Source organism: Zootoca vivipara, chromosome 7 (genome assembly GCF_963506605.1).
Source record: "Zootoca vivipara chromosome 7, rZooViv1.1, whole genome shotgun sequence".
Lineage (NCBI taxonomy): Eukaryota > Metazoa > Chordata > Lepidosauria > Squamata > Lacertidae > Zootoca > Zootoca vivipara.
The window spans coordinates 87,918,063-87,943,079 of record NC_083282.1 but is presented as its reverse complement, the minus strand read 5'-3'; the positions used below and the strand labels follow the sequence as shown (position 1 = coordinate 87,943,079).

Sequence of the window (25,017 nt, the reverse complement as noted above, 5' to 3'; positions counted from 1 at the left end):
ATCCTAGAAAGGCCTACAAAATCGTAGCGTTAGGAGGCGTGGAACTCGAACCCACGACCCCGTGATTGAGAGCCTAATGCGCTCCCGGATGAAGCTGTTAAGTTCTAATATTTTTTTAAAAAAAAATTCTTGAGCGACATACAAAAACGAAACGACAAAACTGTTTAGTAAAAACAGTAAAACAGCATTATAGAATCTGATGGAAGAGTTAAAGCTTGGGTGAAAAGACGTCCTTCTTGTGGGAAGGACATAGCTCAGTGTTAGAACTAGTGACTTGCATGCAGAAGGTTGGAGATTCAGTTCCAGGATCTCTAGGTAGGGCTGGAAATGTCCTCTGCAAACTGAGTAGATGTTATTGGGTTGCACAATGAGGAAGTGCAGGTCCCTAAGAAGAATCCCAAAATGTTTAGAAGTGCAATCCAGTAGAATCCTATTAGCAATTCTGGCAACAAAATTGCTTTTATCTGTGGTTGTGTCTCCACCCTGTGCACCAAACTAGTTTCACAAGTTCTTCCACCACTGATTGGTGGTTTATTTTAAGTTTATTTTAATTACACTGATATTCATCAGTATCAGTACAGTACAGTACTGTATCAAACTTATTTCGGTCACAGACCAGCATAAGATTAAGAACGCTGCGCCACTTCTTCCTCCCGTCCAGAGGAGGCGCCCGATACCTTTCTTTGCCGCTCTGCGCCGCTCTCCCCACCAGAGAGAGAGAGAGAGACACTCTAAGTTCCCGTTCTCTCTGTGGTTCTTTCCGCGCCCGGATTCCCTCTCGGCGCCTTCCCAACCGCCACTGCGCGCGAGGAGGCAGAGCGTCCTCCTCCGCCCCGCCCCCCAGCCCAACGCGCACCGCTTCGCGCGCAGCCACCTCGGGCGGCCATTTTGGCGACGGCTTCCTCTCAGCCTCGGCGCGGGCGGAGCAACAAGTCTGAAGGGATCCGTGAGGGAAGGAGAGAAGGAGGCGGAGGGAATGGAAATGGCGGCCGCCGCCGCCGCCGCCCGTCTCGGCTGAGGCCCAGCGAGGAGGAGAGGCGCCGGCACCGAGGCGGGAACGCGCTCGCTTTCTCCCCCACCCCCGAGTCTCTCTGCCCCCCTTATTTTTCTTCGAGCCCCCATTTTCCCTCCTCTACGGTGAGTGAGGGGCAGCCGCTTCGGGCCTGGCTGGAAAATGGAGGAGGAGGAGGAGGAAGAAGGCGGCAGTCAGCGCGGGCGGAGGGTGGGGGGCGGCGGGAGGAGCGACCTCGCCCTATCTAGCCTTTTCTCTTTTCCCCCTCCCCCGGGGTTAAGTCGGGATCAGGGCCTTTAAAACCGTCGCTCGTGCAAACCCCGCGGTGTGAGACCACAATCGGGTGACGTCGGAGGGCTTCGTGACGCCCCCGGGGCACCCGGTAAAAGGCCCCCCCTTGAACGTGGGAGGGTTTGGGGGTTGTTTTGGGGAAGAAATCGCTCCTTGCCCGGGGTGTGATAACGTGGCCACCAGAGAGAGAGAGAGAGAGAGAGAGAGAGAAACGGAGGAAGGCGAGTTTGCGGTGTTTCCCCCACCTTTTTAATTACAGGCCTTCCGAGTAATTGTTTCAGGATCCGCTTGGCGTGTTAGCAGTGCAGTAGTAAGTAGACTCCGGCCCCCGCCGTGCTAAACCCTGCAATTCGTCGTTGTGGGGGGGCATCATCTCTCCCCACCCTTCCCCTCTTTAGAATCTGAGAGACCTTATTTGAGCTTGCCGACCTGTTTTTCGGTGGCGAGTCTGGCCACACCTTCCTCTGGTTTTGGATTAAGAATATCTGATTCTTCCTCTGGCTGCTTATGCCGCAATCTTTATCATCATTTTATTTCGCCGGCAGTCGCCGCCTTTCCTTTCGCTTGCATATGTTTTAGTTAAGGTGATCACGTTCCAGGTGTGTATCTATGTATCTCTCTCCCCCCCCCACACACACACGGTGATCACGTTCCAGGTGTATACTGTACACACATACACCTTGAACGTGATCACCATATATGTGTGTATGTATGTATGTGTGTATATATGTCATCATAAACGTAAGCCCTGTTGACTTCAGCAGAACTTAATTCATAGGTAAGTGTGTAAGTAATTGTAGCCTAGGACTAGAATCCTGTACATACTTACCTGGGAGTTAATCTCATTGAATTCAATGGTGTTTACTACTGAATAGGCATAGAATTGCAAAGTTAATAGTTCAAAGTGGAGGTTTATGACCTCCTGCCTGTTTGGTAGTGTGGGTTTTATTTTTGTCTGGAAGGCTGTTCCTGCCCAGCAGTGAAGCTGCCTCTTTTAAGTGTAATCAGTCTCTCCTGTCCAGTATAAATGATTTTCATGTGTTACTGTTTTGTGTGCTTAGCCTTAGAAGTTGGCAAAGGGTAAAACACTGAATAATATATAAATGAGGTGTTTCAATAATAGCATGGTGATATAGGCAAAAATCTGCCCTTATTCCCTTATTGGGTTCTCCATCGGTTGGAGAATATAACAGAGGCCAACCAGAGAAGTTTGAGAAGCAAAGCCTTTATTTTCGCTGTTGCAACAGGGTCCTTCCTCTCACGCAGGAGAACAAGGAAAGAACCCCAAACAAAGGTGTCCTGCCCTTAAAAAGAAATTTGAAATTCAGTCACAGAAGGGGTGTAGCCCAAGACCCCTCTCCCTAGATTCATCATAGGTACATCATGAAAGGGGAGGTCTGGTGGCAGTAATCTGAGCATCCTGAACCCTGCCCCCTGCCCCCAAAACCTAATCAACAAAAGAGAGAGATATTTACATTTCCCTGTTTCCCAGCCAAGTTAATCACACCCTTTTGTCTGGCACCCAGGTATCAGGATGCCAGGGAGAATCACTTTAATTCCTGAGACAATGAGAAGGTTCCCCCCACCCCCCTTCCTCCCTGCAGAGGAACACCTGGTCAGAGAGAGAGAGTCAAAATGGTGTCAGTCAGGCCTGTCCTCCTGTGCTGCCCCAGACATGTTTCTGTACATTCATGTGCATGTTTTATGAACAATTATTATATATATATATGACCTTAAAATTCTTATAACAATGGTTAGGGCAATTTCTATGCATAACACTTTCTAAAGGGAGAACTGGATACCTTTTAATACATGTGTGTAGCTAGATTCCAGTTGAGTCTGTTGTGGCAGGCCTTCATAAGCTTCTGGACAAAAATAACTGATTAATACCTAATAATAGGATTGAAGCAGTCCATTTTTCTGGGGGTACACAGGGGTATACATACCCCTAAACATTTTGTGAATCTAAGTTTGGCCTCATTGAGGGGCAGTATTTCAATATGAGTAGGAAAACGAGAATACCGCTTCACATTTTTTAAAGAAAAAAAACCACTGAAGAGTCTAATCTTCTGTTCCATGCAATCATATACTTGTTTATCTGAGAATAAGTTCCATCGAACTACTGTATCGTAGTCAAGTATAAGATTGTGCTATAAAAATGCAATTGTTTGCATGCAGTGTTAGAAATTAACCATGTGCGTTTTGCGTCTAGTGCGGGTCCAATTGTGACCATGCAGAGATCTTTGGGTGCCAGGTTATTACTGGGGGAAAGCAAAATGTCACTTAGAGAAGGATCCTTGAAACTTGATTAATTTTATTCTGGATTGTTTTACTTGATGTTTTAATGGGTTGTAAACCACTTTGAGATTTCCTTTTTTAAAATATAAAGTGTTATAGAAATGAAATGAATAATAATAATAATAACCCCCATCGGGGGCAGGGGGTGGCGCCTAAACAATCCATTGTGGTGACTGCAATTTTGGTGTAAGGTGCCATTTGACAATTAGCTTATATACAGTGGAACCTCGGTTTACGAACACCTCGGTTTACGAATTTTCGGTTTACGAACGCCGTGGACCCATCTGGAACGGATTAATTCACTTTCCATTACTTTCAATGGGAAAGTTCGCTTCAGTTTATGAACGCTTCAGTTTATGAGCAGACTTCCGGAACCAATTACACCCATGTTTTTACTACTGCATGCTTTACTCAAGTGACTTTAGAATCTTTTTACAGTATATGTTACCTTTTTAACTTCTGAAGCTGACTTTACTATACTTCGTAATACTAAACTGTGTGTAGTCTGCTGTGGTAATGGAATGGAAAGCTTAAATTTAATTTTTGTTTTGTGCTTACTTATTTTTAAGGATAGTAAAAGTCTAATGTTTACTTTCTTTAAACTTTCCCAATAAGATGCCTAACCTTGAATTTGGAAAAGTGTGGAATTCAGTTCAGGTCATTAATTCCTGTTGACAGAACTCCTATTCTGAGAAGTTCATATTTTCCTTGTGTGTAATTTCCTTTGTCCTTTATGGTTCCTTCTGGAGCAGAAGATATTTTTCCACCTTGCTGTCCTTGGCATCATATGATAACCCTACCATGGTGACATAGTAGGTCATTATGAACTTCATAACAATGCAGGTTTCATACAGTGGTACCTTGACATTTGAATGCCACGCGTTGCTGTGGCTCAGCCTGTTAAATGGAACCCCAGGGTCCCCCTTCAGACTCCACTCACCTTCAGAGTCCCTCTTCATTTTGTTTGAGATATTCCCCCCCTCCTTCCCCCAGCCCCCGGTTCATCCCTGTGAGTGTCCCCATCCTGTCCCGACCTATGAGTTATTCCCCCCTCTCCCCATTTCCCGGCACATCCCTGTGAGCAGCCCCACCCCCTCCCTGCACTCCCCCTTCTCTCCCCATCCCTCTGCTCATCTCTGTGACTTCCCAGTCCCCCCTCCCTGTGTGTCCCCCCTGGTGGCGGTGGCGGCGTATCCAGGCCTGTATGTCAGGTATTCGCTGTTGGGGAGGGAACGGTGGGGCGTGGTCCGCTTTTCTGCACAGTGTCGGCGTGGCGTGGTCTGTCTGTGATGGTTGGACGTGGGGGGCTAGGGGCAGGATCCCGGCGCCTGGCCTTTGTGGTGGTTATAGCATGTCGGTTGGTGATGTCACGATCTCAGCTTGGCCTTGGAGACGGAGCTTCTGGCTTCTATTTCCCAGCATGTACTTTCGTCTGAGTTGTAAGTTCTGAAAAATAGGGTTTTTGGCGTTTTATGTGGCCCAGATGCGACATCTGTCTACGCAAACTGTATATGGTCTCTTGCATATTCACTTGGGACGTTGTGTCAAACTTTGAATGCAATCGGTCAAACGGTTTCGGAGAAAATGGAGACACATCCACATGGCCAGTTTACATTTATATATATATTTGTGCACATTACTTAACTTTATTTATTGATATATGATTACTCATGATGGCTTTGGGTCTTGGTCTCAGATTGTGCTCAGGGTTGCAATTCAGCCGAAGTGAAGAGAAAAATGTTCTATGTAGAGGTTGTTAGGCTACATCTGTTTTCTTGGCATTCTCAAGCTGTTAATTCTTAGTACAACCTCTGGATATATTTTTTGTATATTTTAGCTGTATTGTTTTATTGTATTGCCCTTATTTTTGTAAACTGCCTCATAATAATTCTGGTGAAAGGCAGTACCAGTATATAAGTTATTTTAAATAAAAGTATTCGTATTTTTTGAACTAGCTTACAAGTATATGTTTTCAGGTGGAATTAATCCTTGGTATTACATATCTTTCTAGGGGCATTGGAATAAATATACTCCTTTGGCTGCCTTGAGGTTTGGTTAGAAGAGTTCTATAGTGATGTATAGGGATTTAAAATATTTTCCAGTTTAGGCCAATAGTTGTGTAATGTAAAATTTAAGCATTGGGTGTGCTAATTGTAAATTGTTGGTTCAGCTCTCACAGTTGAACCACCACACAAAAAGCATTGGCTGCTGAAGCCTCTAAATTAGGGCTGGGGAACATGTGGCCTCCCAGATTGCTGGATTACATCTCCTATCATTCCTGACTATTGGCCATTCTGCCTGGGGGTAATGGGAGTTGAAGTCCAATAACACATGAAGGGCCTGCATTAAAGAAATCAACTTGAGCAACAGGACGTCTAGTTAACTCTTCTCACCCAAGAGTTACCGGTAGCTGTATGCCCCCAAAAAATCTGCTTTGGAGGATTTCTTAATCCTCCGCAGCAGATTTGTGGGACTGTAGGAAGAAAGAGATGAAGGAATGTGTGTGAGCAGTAAAAAGTAGCTCTGAGAGCTAGAAGGTGAGATGATTTTTGCAGCTGGTTTGAAAATAGGATCTCTGACAGAGTCATCAATCTCAGATGCATTGGATGACCAAATTATCCAGCCAGCAGATGCCATGGAGCCACAAAATAAAATTTTAAAATGGTAGAACCTGGGGAATTTTTTTTAAAAATCCGAAGTACCCAATTCCAGTGTACCACTCTTTCGTTTATTGCTTTCTCTCCCCTCCAGTCTCCAAATTGCCAGCTCTCCCATGGTTGGCTTGAATAATCCCTGCAGTGCCAAACTTAACTACATTAGTCAACTTCTAATAAGCCATTGCTTGCTCTCCAGAAAACTTTCCTCAGCCAAAATAACTGTCCTCTGCCCCCATTTTGGTAGAAGCGGCGCGCGCGTGCGCAAAATGGCGCTGCCCATTGCGTTCGGTTTACGAACTATTCGGGTTACGAACTGCGATCCGTAACGGATCGCGTTCGTAACCCGAGGTATTACTGTAAAGGGCTTATCAGGTGATTACAGAAAGAAACACCACTGTAATCATTGAACCCAGAGAGACTTTATGGGCTTTGTGTTTTCTCAGCACAACTAAACTAGAACCCCAATAATGAGAGAATTTACTTTAAGTAAATTTGATTCAGTGACACTTACCTACGAGTAGTCAGCTTAGTTTTAGCGTTTAAGTACACACTAAGAGATTTAAGTTTGGGCTGGAGCAATTGGAAGTAGAATTATGTTGGAGGAAAGCAATAAAATCACAGGAGAGTTAATGTTTGAGTTAATAGTACATACTGTCAAGTCTGAAATAGCTTGGGAGACAAAAGATAAAATGAGGGAGGTATCACTGAAAACCTTCCTCCCTGTTCTGCTGACAGATTTTTTTTGGTCAGTGGATGTTTCCCTTGTGTTAGGGAATTTTATAGGGGGGGGCACCCAAACGAGGCTTCATTTGGGAATCAAGATTGGCACTAATGCCCTCTAGGGGACCCCATTTGATCCTACAACACCACTCTAGTATCGCACCAACACGAACCCCCTCAAGATCAAGCCCTGAGTAATAAAGGCTCCCTTTCCTACCCTTTCTCTGTTGCCTGAGACTCTATGTAACCATATTTCTTTATGAATGAATACAGTGTATCTTTATTTCTAAATGAAACCCCCTTTTTCTACTATGGCCAAGGGCTCTCAGGGATGCAGGGAACAGCCATAATCCCTTAAGCAAGAGGTCAGGTAGCCAGGGTGGTGCTCCTCTGCATATCCATAATCCATTCAGGTACCATCTCCTGCCATTCCCAACCCTCCGAAGCCAGAGGCAATACTCACACCTGGACCCATTGTTTTTCCCCACCAGGTACTCAAGGATCCCCTCCCAGATACTTACTGGTACTTGCTTAACAATGTCCTGGGACATCGTGCATTGTTACCGTATGCTAATCCTGCTTACCTCCTGTTTACCTGTATGCTAATGCCCCTTGCACCTTCCCCTTTTCTGACGTTTTACCCTGTCACAAGTGATGTATGTATGATGCTTTCGATGTGCATTATGGGATGGTGGTGGGAAGTTTTAAAAGTTCTTGCAGCCCTGTTCACGGTGTTCAGTCTGGCATTGAACCTGCTGCGCAGTAATAAACCTTGCTGTTTGCTCCGGATCGTGGCTGGACTCCTTCCTTTTATACTCCGCAACGACCACAGGCCCTTGCCTGATGAGCTGGGTGGCTGAGCATTCTCGCACCCAGAATTTTGCCCTAACACCTTGAATACTACTCAAAGTGCTAGATTTTAGGCTTCTGTTACCTGATTGGGCCTCGTGCTGGTAGAACCCATCCTGCAACCTTAGGGAGAAGGGTGGGTAATTAATAACAACACTTTGGGGGCGAAGCAAATAATTATTTCTCAAAATCCACAGCAGATTTCTGCAGCCACCACAAAGGCAGTAGATATGGAAGAACAAAAGCAGGAATAAGATATGTGTAAAGAATGCACATTGTTCTCATCAATAGGCTAAACATTGCCACAAATTATAGTTAGATGGGAAGGCCTGGAAAAAACCCCAGAAAAATTGGGGAAAACCAAGTTTCTCCCCATTCCCCCCCAAAGCGTTTTCCCCCCTGGAAAAATAGGGGGGGGGAGTGTCTGGAATATTCAAACTACAGTGGTACCTCAGTTTAAGTATACAATTGGTTCTGGAAGTCTGTACTTAACTTGAAGCATACTTAACCTGAAGCGAACTTTCCCATTGAAAGTAATGGAAAGTGGATTAATCCGTTCCAGACGGGTCCGCGGAGTACTTAAACTGAAAGTACTCCTTTCCCCTCAAATAATTCCAGAGATTAAAGTACCTTAAAACACTAATTTTTAATTTAGTGTTTAAACTTGCTATCCTGTTTATATGAGTGGAATCTGAATATAACTTTATTATAGGAAATCAAAGAAGTGTCACAATTCACTGGCAAAGGCCTACTGTACTTACTTTGCCAAACCTGTGTTAGGCATTACCAATATAGGCCATCATAAAACATCCATGTATATAAATTTAAAATATATACAAATAAACAGCCATGTAAAAATATGTAATAATGAGGATTTTCATTGGAGTTTCTTCCTGCCATTCATCGCTGTAAGAGATACTTTTGATAAAAACTAAGCCACCCATGCAGGTTACTTCCAGGTTAATGTCAGACAAATAGAATTTGATATTTGCATTATGCCGTTACGTTAGACAACCCGAAAAGCAGGATAGTGCTTACTCGCGTAGCTGGTTGTACAAAGGCCTACTCCGCCATTTTAATGAAATACTTGCAAATTATACATGGGTTTGTTCAGCTCAGAGTGCTTGGTGAAAGCGACCTTCCAGATGGATTGTGCTAAGTGTGGACAATGTTTTCTCTGATCTTGAACATTCACAAAAATGTCTCATTTTGCCTATTTAGCCAATTATTTCTTTAGCTTACTGAAAGGATATTTGTGTTGCCTTTGAGGAATTACATGTATGCAAAACAACCAACCCAAAAACTGCAAATGAAATGGACTAGAATAAAATAGCAAGTGTAGTATGATATGTACGGTATGTTCCTTTGCATTTCCACTAGCATGTTGGCTGTTGTCAAAATGATACATGAGGATATAGGGAAAAATAAGTTAATTTAAATCAATAGGGTGGTATAATTTCGTCTCAAAATGCTTGCTAGCATGCTGGTTGTGATTAAAAGTACTTACATAGTTTAGCAGCAATGTCCTAGGGAGGTGACACCTTGAACAAAATATGCACTGAAAGTTTTGCAAACAACAACAACAACCCAATTAAAGCAGTATACTAGGTGCACCCTTCATATATTGAACTAAAGTGTATGGAAGTGTATGAACAAAATAATTGAACTGGCTTTTTGACAGGATATTGGAGGATCAGCTGCAAAATTTATAGGAATTGCATAAGCTGCAGGATTCATGCACAAATGAACTGTAGGAAGGAACAGCAACTTGCTTTGTGCTATGTTTTTCTGTTTACAACCTAGGTTTCCCTTTGTAAAGTGTACACATTCTGTGTACAGGTCACTGGCCTTTATATATTGCTGTGATGTAGATGGCAGATGGCAGTAGTTAGTATGAGAATGGTACTGCAGCATAGTGCGAAATTGTGTACAAGAGCCATCTTATTTTTTTTGTATCTTCCACTTATTTGATTGTATAAATCCTAGATATAATCCCTGCCAGCCTTCAGTTAGAGAATGTTCATGTTAGAGTCAGTCCCTGTCTAAGATGTTGGAGACAAGAGTTTATTGTGGTTTTCTGCCAGTCAGATGTAGCAGAACTGAGTTGGCTTACTGATGTCACTCTGTATGAGGTGGATGCTGATAGTTCCATGTTTCATAAGGGTTATTGGGAAATTAATATCTAGGCCAAATTTTCTTTCTGGAATTGTTGAATGTCACTGTGAACTAAGGATGTTTTCAGCAGTTGACTCTATCCATAGCCTGCAGCTTTGGTCAAAAGACATCTGCCGCAGCTTTGCACAGTTCTGGCTCTTAGCCGCCTTTGGCAGCAGTCTGCAGCATTCCATCATACCCGGGTGTAACTATCTCTATTGTTTTGGCAACATCTGTTTTCTCTGGAGTACTCCACTAGAGTAACAAAGAGTTAAGGAAGTGTGTGTGTGTGAGGGAGGGTGATGTTGGAGGCCAGGACTATAGATTGTGGTGGTAGAGCCCTCTTGACTGGGAGCTTTGAGCATTACAAAAGACATAGCAAGTTGCAGAATTTGTCGTTGCTTTATTTTGCTCACCACCTCCCTTCTTCTGAAGCATTAGTACATACAGAAACAGGGTTCTGTGATATACCCCATTAACAGGCTAATCATGTGAACCCACCGTTGTACCAAGTACCATTTGTGGAAAGTTTTGGTTTTTGCTTTTAGCTCAGCTTTTTCTCCGTTAGATTTTTGAGTACATTGTACTGTAATCATGACAGCTGCTTTTGGAAGGGTTCCACTAGCGTTATTCTATTAGCATGTTACAAGAAGCAGAATGTCATTGTAAACGCCGCTAAAGTCTGTATAGGTTGTTGATAGGAGGAACAAAATAAATAACCTTATATGTGGAATTTGTGGACTGACTACTCACCATTCATGCACATTTCAGCGTGCAAAAAAATAGCAATCCTTTGTCAGAGCAGCATCTGACTAAGCTGAGAGATAAACCCTGCTTGTGCACGGCCAAATTGGCAAGCCCTTGCCATACTTTCTTACAGAAGCACATACTCTCTTTCCCCCTTCAACTTCTAAGATGGAGGCATGGCAGGTTGGCTGAGTAGTATCCCCCTGCCCCCCACATCCATCTTTGATGTGGACAGAGTGGAGGGAGTGGTGGTATGTAGACTGCTTCTTGCCTCATCTAGCTTCGAGCTGGAGTGGGCATGTTGACTTGGCTCTGTGCAAGCTGCATGCTCCAGAAAGCCTTGTTTAGGGTGAGCTCTCTGCTGTGTGTATAGGCCCTGCTGAACACCGACACATATTTTTATATGGCTTTGTGTATAGTTTTATATATTGTAGTAATAGAGTTTTATACACTAGGGAAATTCATTATTCATGAGACATAAAAACATTACAGGCATTTCTGATACATTTTTTGTGACATCCTTAGAGAAACTCCTTGAAGTATGGTGGATCATTGGTGATGTCTGTCCTATTGTAATGTCCAGGAGAGGATGTTATAATAGCTTACATAATGAAATATTGGATTAAAATGCTTTGATTGCTCATTTCTGCCCCCTCTTAAATTAGGCTTTTTTTGTTAAATAGAATAGCTCTTGATGATCAATGGTTTTTCCTATGTATGGTACTCTGTGAAAAGATTTTAAGAAGTGATGAACACCTCTTTGCAGCTATTCCTACTATTGTACTTTCTCTTCCACCAGTCTTGCTAGAATGTATTTTTACTTTGTTTACATAGGGTCTACCTTTTACTTTCCACCTCCATGCATTATATTTATTTAAATTCTCATAAGCATTTTTAGCTATTTCCTAACAATGAAAATTTTGAAATGTTTGTTGATCTTTGGGTTACACTGTTGGTGAAATGGGGAGAGAGATATAATGTAAAAGATCAGATCGGCTGTGGACACATTCAGCTAATTGTGAAAAGGTTGACAACTTAAGAGTCTTTATCTTCAGAGATCCACTGCTCAGTTTTGTTGGTGAAAATAATATACAGCAACAGCAAAGGAATGAAGACTGCGTAACTCGGCTGTTTATTTTCATGTTTTTTCTTTTAACTGTGCTGTTCCAAGATCTTGGCTAGAATGAAAAGATTGATGTATTTCAAATAAGCTGCTAACTGGGATGACAAAGTCTGGTTATGTTATTATAATAGCGACAATGAAGAAATAACGCTTTTGAGTGGCTATGGAAAAGAGAAATCAAATACAGTACTTGGTATTCCATGTGATTTTGGTTGTGAAATAGACATCTATACAGTACACAAATGCTGTGTTGGTAATTCCCACAAGTCATACTAAGTGAAAACTAACATCTCATTGCTTAATATAGTTTTATAGCTGTGATGGCTCTTGTAATATGTTGAAATACCTGGTTTACTTCTGTGAGTGTTTTTTTGTTGCAAACCACAAAAAGCAATAAGGTTGTGAAGATGTTAGGGTGTTTGTCTTTATGTTGTGAAGCTGAGCTAGAGCAGAATCCTATTTGGTAGGTTTCTAATTATGTGCTGTAAATGAGTCATTTTATTTTGTTAATACTGTGCATGATTATAATTATACAGTACTATAACAATGAGATGTTTTGGTGGTGGCAACATCTAGTTTGTAGACACTATTAGGTTGATTGATAGGATTCTCCTTTCTTCCTTTCTACATAGATTGATTTAATGGTCATGATGCACAGTCTAGTGTTTCTGTCACATTACTTTCAAGTTAACAACCAGATGTTAACAGGTCATATTGCTAATAGTTGTGGCACTGTTGAAACTGAGGGATGCTTCAGATGCAGATTGGCGGATATGAGATGGATTCTGCTAACAGATAAAATTCTGTTAGACATGTGGAATCTTTTAAGCTATTTCTTCTAAGAAATACTCATTTCTTAAATAACCTTAAAACAAAATCAACATATAATACAAATGTTCTAAACCCTACAATGTATTTTTTAATTCTATTCCATTGCCATTTATAAAACTGTGTGTGTGTGTGTTGCCTGATTTTTTAATCCAAAAAAGAGCTTTGGCAGAGTAAGCAGATGTTACAGCTGATAAGTATGTTTATTATAATTCCTACTGGCATGGATTGTGAGTCATCATATGTGCTAGGATCCAGGGAGTCTCATCCTGTACTCAGATGGGTGACTGCTAAGCCATACTGTGTGATCTTGTACTCTATATTATCTCACTCTCTGAGCTCACAGCAGTGTCTTGTTTCCCAAATTTATGTTAGGAAAACACGTTTGGTCCAACTAACATAAACTCTTGCTTTTGAAAAGTTCTGAACAATTAAGTTTTCCAGTAAGCGATCCTAAAGTAGTTGCATATGTACGGAGATAAACAAAAATAATTATTCACATATTTCGCCATCCCTAGTCTCAATGCATATATTTCATTTATTGAATTTATATCCCACCCTTCCTCTCACATAAAAAAAACACTATTCCAGTACAAATGTAGATATATTTCTGTGATCAAAGGTTCTGAAATATATTGCAACCCAACACATTAGTGTTATAAAAACCTTGGAATCTATCAGAATACTGATAGCATAGTAAGGAAGGAAATTGTATTTATGTTTAGGAAAAATGGCTGTTTTAAATGGAAAGCCACGAGAATCAGTAAGGTCACATTGGTATTCCTAAGAAGAAGAAGAATTTATTTATACTCCGCCTATCTGGCTGGGTTTCCCCAGCCACTCTGGGCGGCTTCCAACAGAAAAATAAAATAAAATAATCGATTAAACATTAAAAGCCTCCCTAAATGATTTAGATCAGTCATTTTAAATCACCCTTGTTTGTCAGCTGCTGTGGAGGGGCTGAGCTGGGAAGGGCAATGTGAGTTGGCCAGGGCTGCTACTCCATTTCTGGTTCTTCTGCCGCAGCTTGCTCTTAGTGACCCCTTCGCATTATGGATTTACTGATTAATAACATCTAGTATTGCAGACATTACAATCTCCAGTGCTGGTTTTAAAACTTAAAATAATCCCATCCCCATTTGATGTAATTGGTTAATAGTTACTTGAAGCTTGCAAATCCTAACACCATAGACAATGTATATGCAGGTCAGTATCCAACATGCCAGATGGGGAAATTACTCGTTTGTTAGAGCAAGAGTTCGGGAATCTCTTTAGAGCAGGGGTCAGCAACCTTTTTTTAACCGGGGCCAGTCCACCATCCCTCAGACCATATGGTGGGCCAGACTATATTTTTTGGGGGGGGGAGGTGAATGAATTCCTGTGCCTCACAAATAACCCAGAGATGCATTTTAAATAAAAGGACACATTCTACTCATGTTAAAATGCCAGGCAGGCACCACAAATAACCCAGAGATGCATTTTAAATAAAAGGACACATTCTACTCATGTAAAAACACGCCGATTCCCAGACCGCCTGTGGGCTGGATTGAGAAGACGATTGGGCCACATCCGGCCCACGGGCCTTAGGTTGCCTACCCCTGCTTTAGAGTGTAGCTCCATTTTGACTGTGGCTCCACCAGAACTTTAGGGATTTTCAGAAGCTGCATTCAGAAAAGGCAAATGGCTTTACATGCAAGTGTGTGCACGGATTGCGCACAAATCTACACAAAACTTAGGTTGCTAACTGTTACTTGATAATGTTAGAAGAAAGAAATAGAAAATATTTTCAAGTTAGTGAACAGTTTCTACCAGATGATTAGAAGCAGACTGGAGATGTGACTGAAACCTGAATGATTGATTATATGTAGGTTTCCTTAAGCATGCAGTGTATCATTGGAGCCTGGAATAGGATCCTCCTGCTTTGGCATTTAAAAGTTAACATCTGTAGGCAGGCCTAGCAGTGCTGGAATTGAAGCCTGTCTTTTGTTAAGAGTTCTGCTGTGGCATAAATACTGTAACACCCATCCCAATTTCCAAGTGGTGAGAGACTTCAAGTGGTTATCCTGGGTTTGATTTCCTTAGGATAAAAGTCACTGGAGTCTGTAGTGTCTCCATGTTGTGTGAATTTAATTTACACACATATACAACCAGAGCAATAAGTTTGAAGGGCTTACAGCATTGAGTCCCATCAGATCTTGCTCTTCCATTGGATTTCTAGGGAGGGTCCTGAAAGCCATAGCGTTGGTTTAATCACAAAAAGCAAGTCAGGGCTCTGTGTCTTCCCAGCTCCAGTGGACACGAGGCAAAAGCTAGACCCTGACTTCTTATTCTCTTATTCTTCTACTGCTATGGTGCCTTGATCTCCAGCCTGATGAGGCATGAAGACCTACCTCCTCCTTCTGGAAACAACACTAGCTAGTTGTTTCTATGACAATACATCTGTACTTTAACTATTCTTTAGACATAAAAATGGATGACTTGGTCAGCCCCATTAACTTGACAAAGACATCATCCAGCCCAATCACCGATCATGTGACAGCACTTATTTTCACTCTAATGACACCTTTGTGCTTGTGTCCACCCTCGTGTGTGTGTGTGTGTGTGTGTGTGTGTGTGTGTGTGTATGTGTGTATGTGCCCTTGCAAAATCAGTAAACCTTACTGCTGATAAGTCAGTGAGGTTTATATTTCACAGAGACAGTTCCCCCCTCCTCTGTAGATTGTACCATGAGTGGCTGAACTTTTAGCTACCCTGCATTGATTAATAACACCCACAATCAGAACAAGGAATACAAGGTTTATGTTCACATAACTCAGATATGATTTCAGAACAAAATGCTACTCAAGCATTGCTGCTTTGATTATATACATTTTGAATGAAACATAGATTCACTATATTAGATACAGTTTTGCCCATTCATTGTTTAGATTATTACAAATTGGTAGCTATGTACACAAAATAGATCTCTGCCCCAAAATATGGTTAGACAGTACAGTAGTACAAATATACTATATATATTCTCCTTTGTAATATGTTAACTACTTGGTGGTAGAGTTTTGCCCATATTGCAAATCATTGTTTTTGTCAATCCAGAACAATTGACTGTCGGTCTCTTGTCTACAGTTTCAGAGATGGGATTATTAACTCTACAAGTGAGTTTAGTTATTTTTTAAAGTTACCAATATTTAAAACTAAAACCTGTCTAATTGGCATGTTACGTTTAATAAATTTTCTGGGCTTGATTCACTGACACAATAAATTGGGTGCCTGTATGTACAGTATTGCAAATGGGTTCTGCAGGCCTCTTACCCATTTTTTCCAGCAATGCAGGTGCAAGCAATGTGAAGGGGTATTGCAGGGGATAGAAAACCTGTGCATATCCGTCCTCCCTTTGCATCCAGTCTTTAGACTCTTCCTCATGAGAGTTACAGATGTTATTAGAGTGAGTAACTTAATGGCACCTGGAGAAAGTGCTGGATTGGGATACTGCTGACATTTATATAAGAGCATAAGAATGTAGTTCCACATTCTGTTAGATGCCTATGGGAAGCCCATAGGCAGGACACAAATCATAGAATTGTAGAGGTGTGTGTGTGTGTGTGTGTGTGTATTCTTATTCGCATTATTATCATATAATTGTAGAATTGGAAGGGACCCTAGGGTTATCCAGTCCAGCCCCCTCAAAGCATCCATGGCAGATGGCCAGCCAATCTCCACTTAAAAACCTGCAAGGAAGGAGAGTCCACCACCTTCTGAGGTAGTCGTTCCACTGTCAGATTGCTCTTAGCATCATAAAGTTCTTTCTGGCGTTTAGTCTAGTCGGAATCTCCGTTCTTGTAACTTGAATCCATTTGTCTGAGTCCTACTGTCCAGAGCATGAAAAAACAAGCTCGCTCCATCTTCCATATTTGAAGACGGCTATCATCTCTCCTCTCAGCCTTTTCTTTTCCAGGCTAACCATACCAACTTCCTCATAAGGCTTAGTTTCCAGACCCTTGATCATCTTGGTGTGCACGTTCCAGCTTGCCAATATGCTTCTTAAATTGTGATGCCCAGAATAGGACAATAAACTCAGTAGCGCTCTCCTGCTTTTGTTTCTCAGTAACTGATATTCAGATTTCTGCTGCCTCTAATCCTGGAAGTACCTTATCCTCCATGAATTTGTCTAATTACCTTTTGAAAGCTGTTTATAAATAGACCTGTTCCCTGCAGCGCTTTTTGTATGCTGCCCATGCTCTTGGTTTGGGGGAGTTTGAGAAAAGGGGTCCTCTGAAGTCTTGTGGGAGTCATCTACATGCGGTAGCTGACCCTTGCTCAGCCAGCTTGAGCTTATTGTGTTTAACATATAATATTATCCCCTTGCTCCAGGGTAGAGTAAAATTGCAATGTATTCTCCAATGCAGTGGACAATTTCCAGCAGAAGGAAGTGAACAAATTGTATGCCAACTGCTCTTTATGCTAAAGTAATGTCTAATTACTTTTTTTCCAAATTAAACACATTAGGGGTTTAGTGTATAATATGTGTTTTTTGCATAATGGCCAATTATTCTGTCATCTAACTGATGGGATATGACTTTTAGTATTATTAAAGTATAAGCTGATGATTAGGCTTTTAGTTTTGCTTTAGAATTAAAGAGATACTTTTATTTTTTAAAAAAAATTGAACAAGAAATGATTAGCCAACTTTTCCCCTCTTCCTTCTGGCAGATCTTTTAAAATTGCATGATGTGTGATGAGTTGGAGATTCTTAACAGGGAGATTGGGAGGTTATTACAAAGCAGCATCGTGGAAGGAAGCTCTTTAAACTCAGAATCTCTTCAGCCGTCAAGCTCTGATTCCTCGGATGTAGCCACTGCTTCAAGCAGTGAAACACAAGGCAGTTTAGTAAAGGTATCAAATACCTTATTGTTGTTACAGGGCTCACATGATAACTTGTCCTGTCATAGTAGACTTTATTTGCATAGTATTTATAAAGCCATCCAGGATATATGTTGGCCTGCATTATCTGTAAATCGTGTTGAATTATAATGTTGCTTAAAGGTTGACACAGTTCAAGGAGGAATACTTATGCCCTGTTTATTTGAGAAAGATACATTTCAAAAGGCTATGCCAGGCATCCCCAAACTCTGGCCCTCCAGATGTTTTGGCCTACAACTCCCATGATCCCTAGCTAACAGGACCAGTTGTTGGGGAAGATGGGAATTGTAGTCCAAAACATCTGGAGGGCTGAAGTTTGGGGATGCCTGGGCTATGCTAACATAATTTCCCCTGAGGTAACCAAATAATAAGCCCTGTCTTAAAATGCAGTTTTAGGGAAGAATTATCCTTTTGCGTATGGCAAAATATCTGAGAACATAAATAAATGGAGAGAATAAAATTGCATTAGATTTTTCTATAGCATTTTTTGTGTGGTTGTTGGATCCTAGTTTTGTCTGAAGGTGGTACTTTTAACAGCTTTGGCCATATTTAATTCAACCCCCCCAATCTCTCTTTTTTTCTTCTGCGCTGAACAAATGGTATTGACAAAGTATTTAAAGTGCTGCCCCTTTAAATGAGATGGGGTAGAATTTTCAAGCTTTTGATTTCTGGTGGTTGGGATTTGTCGGTTGGGCAAATCCCTGTATGGGTTAGTGATGGAGAGAGAGAGAACTGGCAGCAGAAGCTCTAGAAAGAAAAACTCAAAAGTAAGAAATTGAAACAAGGGGATGTTTTAATACTGAAGATCATTTCAAAAACCTTAACATGCAACTTGTTCTTCAAATCATCCCCTAAGCAGGAATACCCATATTTTATAGTAGGATGAAGATTTTTCTTTTGCAAGTATTCATTCTATGACTTCACAATAATTTGAAGCTATAAATTACCTTAGTACTCTTTGATTTATAAAAAATACCTGTGCCCAATTCCATTCCTGTAAAATACTGATAGAGGCAAAACTTTGAAAGTTGTGGTCAAGTGTAGCATTCACAAATGGGTTTTGTCCTGTATATAATGTAATGAAATTATCCCCTTTAAAAATAAGTTGGTGCAAGTTCTAATAATTTAGTTAGTGTGAGCAGGATCTCAAACGGGTAAGAAGTGGTAATGCAAGTGAACAATGATCTAAATACATTTTTTGTAACAGGCAGCCAAACCAAGTGCAGCATTGCTGGTTTCGGAGTCAACAGGATGGCATCAAGATGAACTTTGTGCTTCTGACTTCCCCAGAACAGCCTGCACTGTAGGGCTTATGCTGAGTGACTTGCTTCTGCCCTCCAGTGATTCTTCCTTTGGTTTAAGTCAAGAGGGAGAAAAAAAACTGGCATCCTCTAATGCTATGTCAGGTAAAAGCATTTAGAGGATATTGGAGCCTATTCTATTTCATCTGCTTTTTCTGGAAATTGGGATCCACCTTATTTCATAACCTTTATTTACTATTCAAAGTAAACTTATATATTAAGATCTTAATTATATACTGTGTTCTGTTGTATTGCAGTCTCTTCAGAATTCTATTGTAGTGTATTTTTCTGTGTAGAAGACAATTTTGTTTGCTAAAAAAAAGACAAAAATTAAGGAGAGTCTTATACATGGATGGAGAATACAGAGGGATTAAACTGTCCCTCCTGGGTGCCTGGCTTGGGCGATCTCCCCCAAAAGCTCAGCTTTGGGCGATCTTGGGTGTTGGTGGGGCATGCCCTGCTGCTGCTCGCACATCCCCCCCCCCCGCGCTGCCCCAGACGCCAGTGGGGGTGCTACACCATTGCCAGTGCTTTGAATATTGAATAAAATATCAAAGTGTTCTGTTTGATTTGATTTCTTAATTTTGGGTTCAAAAAAAATAGGAGTCATCTTATACATGGGGAAATCTTATACATGGAAAAATACAATAATTGTGAAAGCAAGTCCTTCTAGCTCTGTCCACATTGCTGTGTGACATTGTGTCAGATAACATGTTTGTGGAGTTTTGCGGCTCAAAGCTGGAGGCTTTGTTGATAATTAGGCAGGGGACAGTTGTCTGAAGAAATTCAGTTCTGAAAAGATGGGAGTCCAACTTGAGTAGGCTTGCTGTAAACAGAATAAATTATGGAAAGAGTGCTATGGCACACCCAGTACAAAGATTGTGTAGGGGTGTTGGACTCATTTCCCTGCTGTTCCATAGGACAAAAAGCATGGACCCCAATCCAGAAGATTTTTCCAGTATCTTGTGAACGAGTCTTGCCTAGATTCAGTATCTCAGGAAGTCCTTTAATGGAATGTGCTGTCTCTAATATTGTACTAATATTGTATGGGATGACTGGTGAAAATTGACAAGGTCCCAGTGGGCATGGAAAATGTAGGAAGGCAGACTTATAGACCAGTTTGTGATCTACAGAACATGCTTCTTATTCAGGCACCATTCTTGGATTATGAGCAGTCACTGGAGTGGGAGCCCATAGTGCCGCTGATGTGTATGGTAACAGTGGCTCTATTCAGAGTAGCATAACTGAAGTTATAGGTAAAAGGGACACTGGAAGCTATATGCTTGGTGTCTGTGTGCAGGCAATGTGCACTAAGCCAGAATCTCTGGGGTGGGCAGGGGAGCAACTGGAAGTACCTTGTATTATGCTGCAGCACACCTAGAGTACTGCTAGATTTGTTTCTGGCAGACAGCGATTGTGGAGTTGGGAAGAAGGGAAGTGTGGGAACATGTTTCAGCAAGTGCATGCTTTAATTGTATAACCTATTCCCTTCAAGCTATAATTAATGTAACAGACAACATACTTTGGATTCCACACATGCTAAAATAAACACAATAGGGTAGGAAGCGGCCTTATGCAGAGTCAGGCTGTTGGCGCATCTAGCTTGGTATTGTCGATATTGACTGGTAGGAGCTGTCCACAGTTTCAGACAGAAGCATTTCCCAGCTCTACCTTGAAGATTGACCCTTTAGACAATATGTGTGCTATGTTCAAAATACTGTATGCTATAACTGTAGGGCCATTACAAAACTAGTGATGTTCTGCTTTTTTAAGTCATCAGCTGTCTAAATCCCTTCGCGACTCTTTCCAGGCCTCACCCCTCAGTGGCCCTGCTTCACACCCAGAGTGTTTATGCCTAGCTGCAATGTGTCCTCTAGCTGCTTGCCTGGATGGATAATAGAGGGTGTGTGTATGTGTCTATAGAAAGTAGTCTACTCCAAAAACAAACCTACATTAGTTGCTGTACCCACTATTTGTCTCTGTGATCCTCAGAAGGGAATGTTGCTTCAGGCTGAAAAAGGTGCCCCATCCCAATCTAAATATTTTAATGAAATAGCTAATTTGCTTTTCCATGTTTATCAGTTTGAAAGTAAATCAGTGTTAAAAACCTTTTGTGTCTGTTCTTTTTCAGGGGTGACATTTGGGAATAGTGTTATCACTGGTATGGAAGAAGAGAATCTGGAATCTCTGGCACTGGATTCTGAATCTAATATGGAAACCCGTTCTCTTGGTAAATTATTTTGTCTAACCTGAATAACGGTTTCTAATTATCTGACAAAGTGTGCATGCACACGAAAGCTCATACCAAAATAAAAACTTAGTTGGTCTTTAAGGTGCTACTGAAGGAATTTTTTTATTTGGTTTCTAATTGTAATTGCTTCCAATTCTGATTATTAGGCTGTGAGTGCTATTGCTTATGTAGCCAAAACTGCACCACCCATTCACAAGAGATATATATTGGAAGGTTTGGTGGTGACCCCCAAGCTTCTCAGAAGTACAAAACTATTTTTAAACAAAATAAGTAACAGGGAACAGCCCAGTGAGGACTTAGCATGAACACTGGTCACAGAATGCTGATTGCTGGGGAAAGGCAAATGAAATAGCTGGAACCTCAAACACCTGACACTGAAACCTTTTGTTAACGGTTCCAATTGCCTATATAGTGGCACCTTGATTCTCAAGCTTAATCCGTTCTGGGAGTCCATTTGACTCCCAAAACCATTCAAAAACCAAGGTGCAGCTTCTGATTGGCTGCAGGAGCTTCCTGCACTCAAGTGGAAGTCACATTGGATGTTCGGCTTCCAAAAAACATTCACAAACTGGAACACCTACTTTGCAGCATTCAAAAGCCAATTTGTTTGGGAGCCAAGCCATTTGAGTACCAAGGTACCACTGTAATAATACTGATCAGAGTCTGCATTGATTTGTAATGGAAGATAATAGTTTTAATAGTTATTGGTCTCTGACTTAATTCTTTATTATATATAGATAGAAGATAGATGTAAACTGCTTTGATATTTTTATAATAATAGCGGTATATAGATATTTTTGTAAATAAATAAGTAAAACTTTTCAGTTACTTCATTCTCATATGCTGCTACAGGACACGTCTTGGTCTTTCGTTATAGGTCAGCATTCCCCAACTTGATGTATTCCAATGTGTTAGGCTGCAGTTCTCATCATACTATCCAGGGCTGGTGGGAGTTATAACCTAAAGCATTTGTAGGTTACCAGGTTGGGGAAGATGGATCCAAGCCAATAGACAAGTGGCTAGTTGCACTTGTGAATTCATAGCCCTGATCAGACTTTTATATAATAGGCTGAGTAATACGATGTCCATTCATCTTGGTCATAGTCTCCACCTACCCATTGCCAGGATAGGTAGCTGCCATATTGGTAAGCTGACAGTCCTTCGTTGATTAAGCATGAAAGGGAAGAGGTGTGGAAAAACAAGGTGTAATGGACAGAGAAACTTAACACTATGCCCTGTTTCTACTATAACTTTGCATTCTGTTTAGTTGGAATTTCAAGAGGAAGTATGTTTTTGCTCAAAAGTTCAAAAATGAAACATACACAGGAAGAAGTGTAAAACATGTTACTGTTTATGGGAAGGAAATTTTAAAATCCATGTTTAAAATATGCAATCCTTTGTATCATTTCTCTTCAACATCAGCTTTGGATGACAAAAGTGAGCAAAGCAATGACGATGAACAAAAAACAATTAAACCCACAAGTAAGGAGTTCAAGAAAACTTGGGGGTTTCGGAGAACGACAATTGCAAAGCGTGAAGGTTTAGGGGATGCTGAAATGGACATCACCGAACAGCCATCTCCACAGCAGCAAAGTCTGGCTCTTAGGCGTAGTGGGCGACAGCCCAAACGCACTGAACGGGTAGAAGAATTTCTTACAACTGTAAGGCGCAGAGGAAGAAAGAATCTTCCCACAGCTCTTGAGGACTTGAGTGAGCCAGCATCCTGCCATGTTACAGACATTGAAACTGCTTCTGAAGGCAGTGTAGAAAGCATGTCAGATGTAAAAGGCATGTCTCAGAAGTGTCACTCAAAGGGCATTAAGGGCCAGCCAGCTGGGAAAGGGAGAACCACTAAAGAACATGACTATGAGGAAAGGGAGGATGATACATCTGACAGTGATAGTGATGGGTTAACACTGAAAGAGCTACAGAACCGTCTGAGAAAGAAATGTGTCGAGCAGAAACCTACAGAACTAACTCTGAAAGAGTTACAGAATCGTCTCAGGAAAAAACATCAAGAACAAAATCCTACAGAGACAGTTGATGTTCAAGCAGGCAACCAAATTAAGCCCGAAATTGCTGTAAAGCAAGAACCAGAAAGTATAGGCAATACCAAGGCTGGAGATCAAGGAACAATTCCCAAAGAAATGACTGAAGCAGTTCAGGTTAAGAAAGAAGTAAGATCTCCTGCACATACTGGGGATGAACCTGAAGAATCCAAAAAGAGCAAATCAGAGTCTGAAGTTTATGATCCTAGTACTCTGTACTGTATCTGTCAGCAGCCTCACAACAACAGGTATTACCTATTTACTTATTTATTTCATAAAATTTATACACCGCTTGATTGTAAAAAAAACCCTCAAAGCGGTTTACAAAAGATAAATTAGTAAAATCAAGAAAAATTCATGGCCATATACAGAAGTTAAAATAGTTTTTCAAAAACTTTTTTTTCCACAATAGCTTCTAAAATAGCTACAGTGGTACCTCTGGTTATGAACTTAATTCGTTCCAGAGCTCCATTCTTAACCTGAAACCATTATTAACCTAAGGTACCACTTTAGCTAATGGGGCCTCCTGCTGCCGCTGCACCGCCAGCACGTGATTTCTGTTCTCATCCTGAGGTAAAGTTCTTAACCCGAGATACTACTTCCGGGTTAGCGGAGTCTGTAACCCGAAGTGTTTGTAGCCCGAGGTGTTTGTAACCCGAGGTACCACTGTATAGTAGTCGGATAAAATCTTTATTCAGGAAGTTGGGTTCTTACAGAAGCTTGAGAGTTGAAGTGTTGATGTGTACTCATTGATTAAACATAAAATAGACAATTTTGAAATTTCTGCTCTAAGAGACCGTCTATTATGTACAAGTACTTTTTATAAAGGTTTGAAAGTTTTGTACAGTTTTGAGCAGGCATCCCCAAAATGCGGCCCTCCAGATGTTTTGGCCTACAACACCCATGATCCCTACCTAAGAGGACCAATGGTCAGGGATGATGGGAATTGTAGTCCAAAGCATCTGGAGGGCCAAAGTTTGGGAATGCCTGGTTTTGAGGGATAGAGGGGTAGTTGTTGAATACAGTTGAGAGAGCATGCATATGGAACTTTCAAACAACAATTTAATTTTGTGTTGCTATGAATGCACAATTTAAATGCATCTGCTGTGCTACCACATGGCCCTTCACATACATCTACCACTATTGTTCAGTCCCAGTAGTCTGAGGTACAGAAGTTCTAATTTAGGGTGGAAGCGTTCATATGGTTTAATCTGTCAAGAGGGAAGTAGTACTCTGAATTTTCAGGAAGGGAAAATGCAGTTTTGGGAAGGTTTGTTAGAGGATCATGGAATTGTAGAGTTGGAAGGGACCCCGGGAGTCATGTGGTCCAACCCCCTGCGGTGCAGGAATCTCAGATAAAGCAACCATTACAGATAACCATCCAACCTCTGCTTAAAAATCTCCAAGGAAGGAGAGTCCACAACCTCCCGAGGGAGTCTGAACAGCTCTTAACATCAGAAAGCTTTTCCATAAGTTTAGTCAGAATCTCCTTTCTTGTAACTTGAAGCCATTGTTGTTCCTGAGTAGTCTGTAGGAATGCAAAGGTGACAAAGAAAGACAATTGTATATGGGTTTGGCAAAGCAGTGGGAGTCATATGTAGGGGTGAAGGTGGTGTTAAATTGCAGCATTTACTGAGATATTTGGGCATTTAATTATGTAAAGAAAAGAGTTAAATGGGATAATGAAATAAGCTTTTGTCTGATTTCATATACAGTGGTACCTCGACAACCAAACGATTTGACTTCCGAAGGTTTCGACTTCCAAAGTCGACAACCACGGAAGTATTTTCCCCGTGCGCGCGGTCGACGCCTGCGCAAAGC

At 41.3% G+C, this 25,017-nt stretch overlaps 1 protein-coding gene across 7 annotated transcripts in view; it reads left to right on the top strand.

The window, feature by feature from the left end:
* Positions 1–882: 882 nt before the first annotated feature.
* DIDO1 (death inducer-obliterator 1) overlaps positions 883–25,017 on the top strand; it is a 71,814-nt gene continuing 47,679 nt past the window's right edge. The window contains exons 1-5 of one of the 7 annotated variants that reach the window (XM_035121386.2): positions 883–1,137; positions 17,387–17,569; positions 18,804–19,002; positions 21,029–21,127; positions 22,571–23,444. In XM_035121386.2, coding sequence (XP_034977277.2) covers positions 17,402–17,569; positions 18,804–19,002; positions 21,029–21,127; positions 22,571–23,444 — 1,340 coding nt within the window. In that variant the 5' untranslated portion in view covers positions 883–1,137; positions 17,387–17,401. Of the gene's footprint in view, positions 1,138–1,201; positions 19,003–21,028; positions 21,128–22,570; positions 23,445–25,017 lie in introns of those variants that run through there. The other 6 variants (XM_035121388.2, XM_035121387.2, XM_060277342.1 and 3 more) reach the window with 6 other exon arrangements.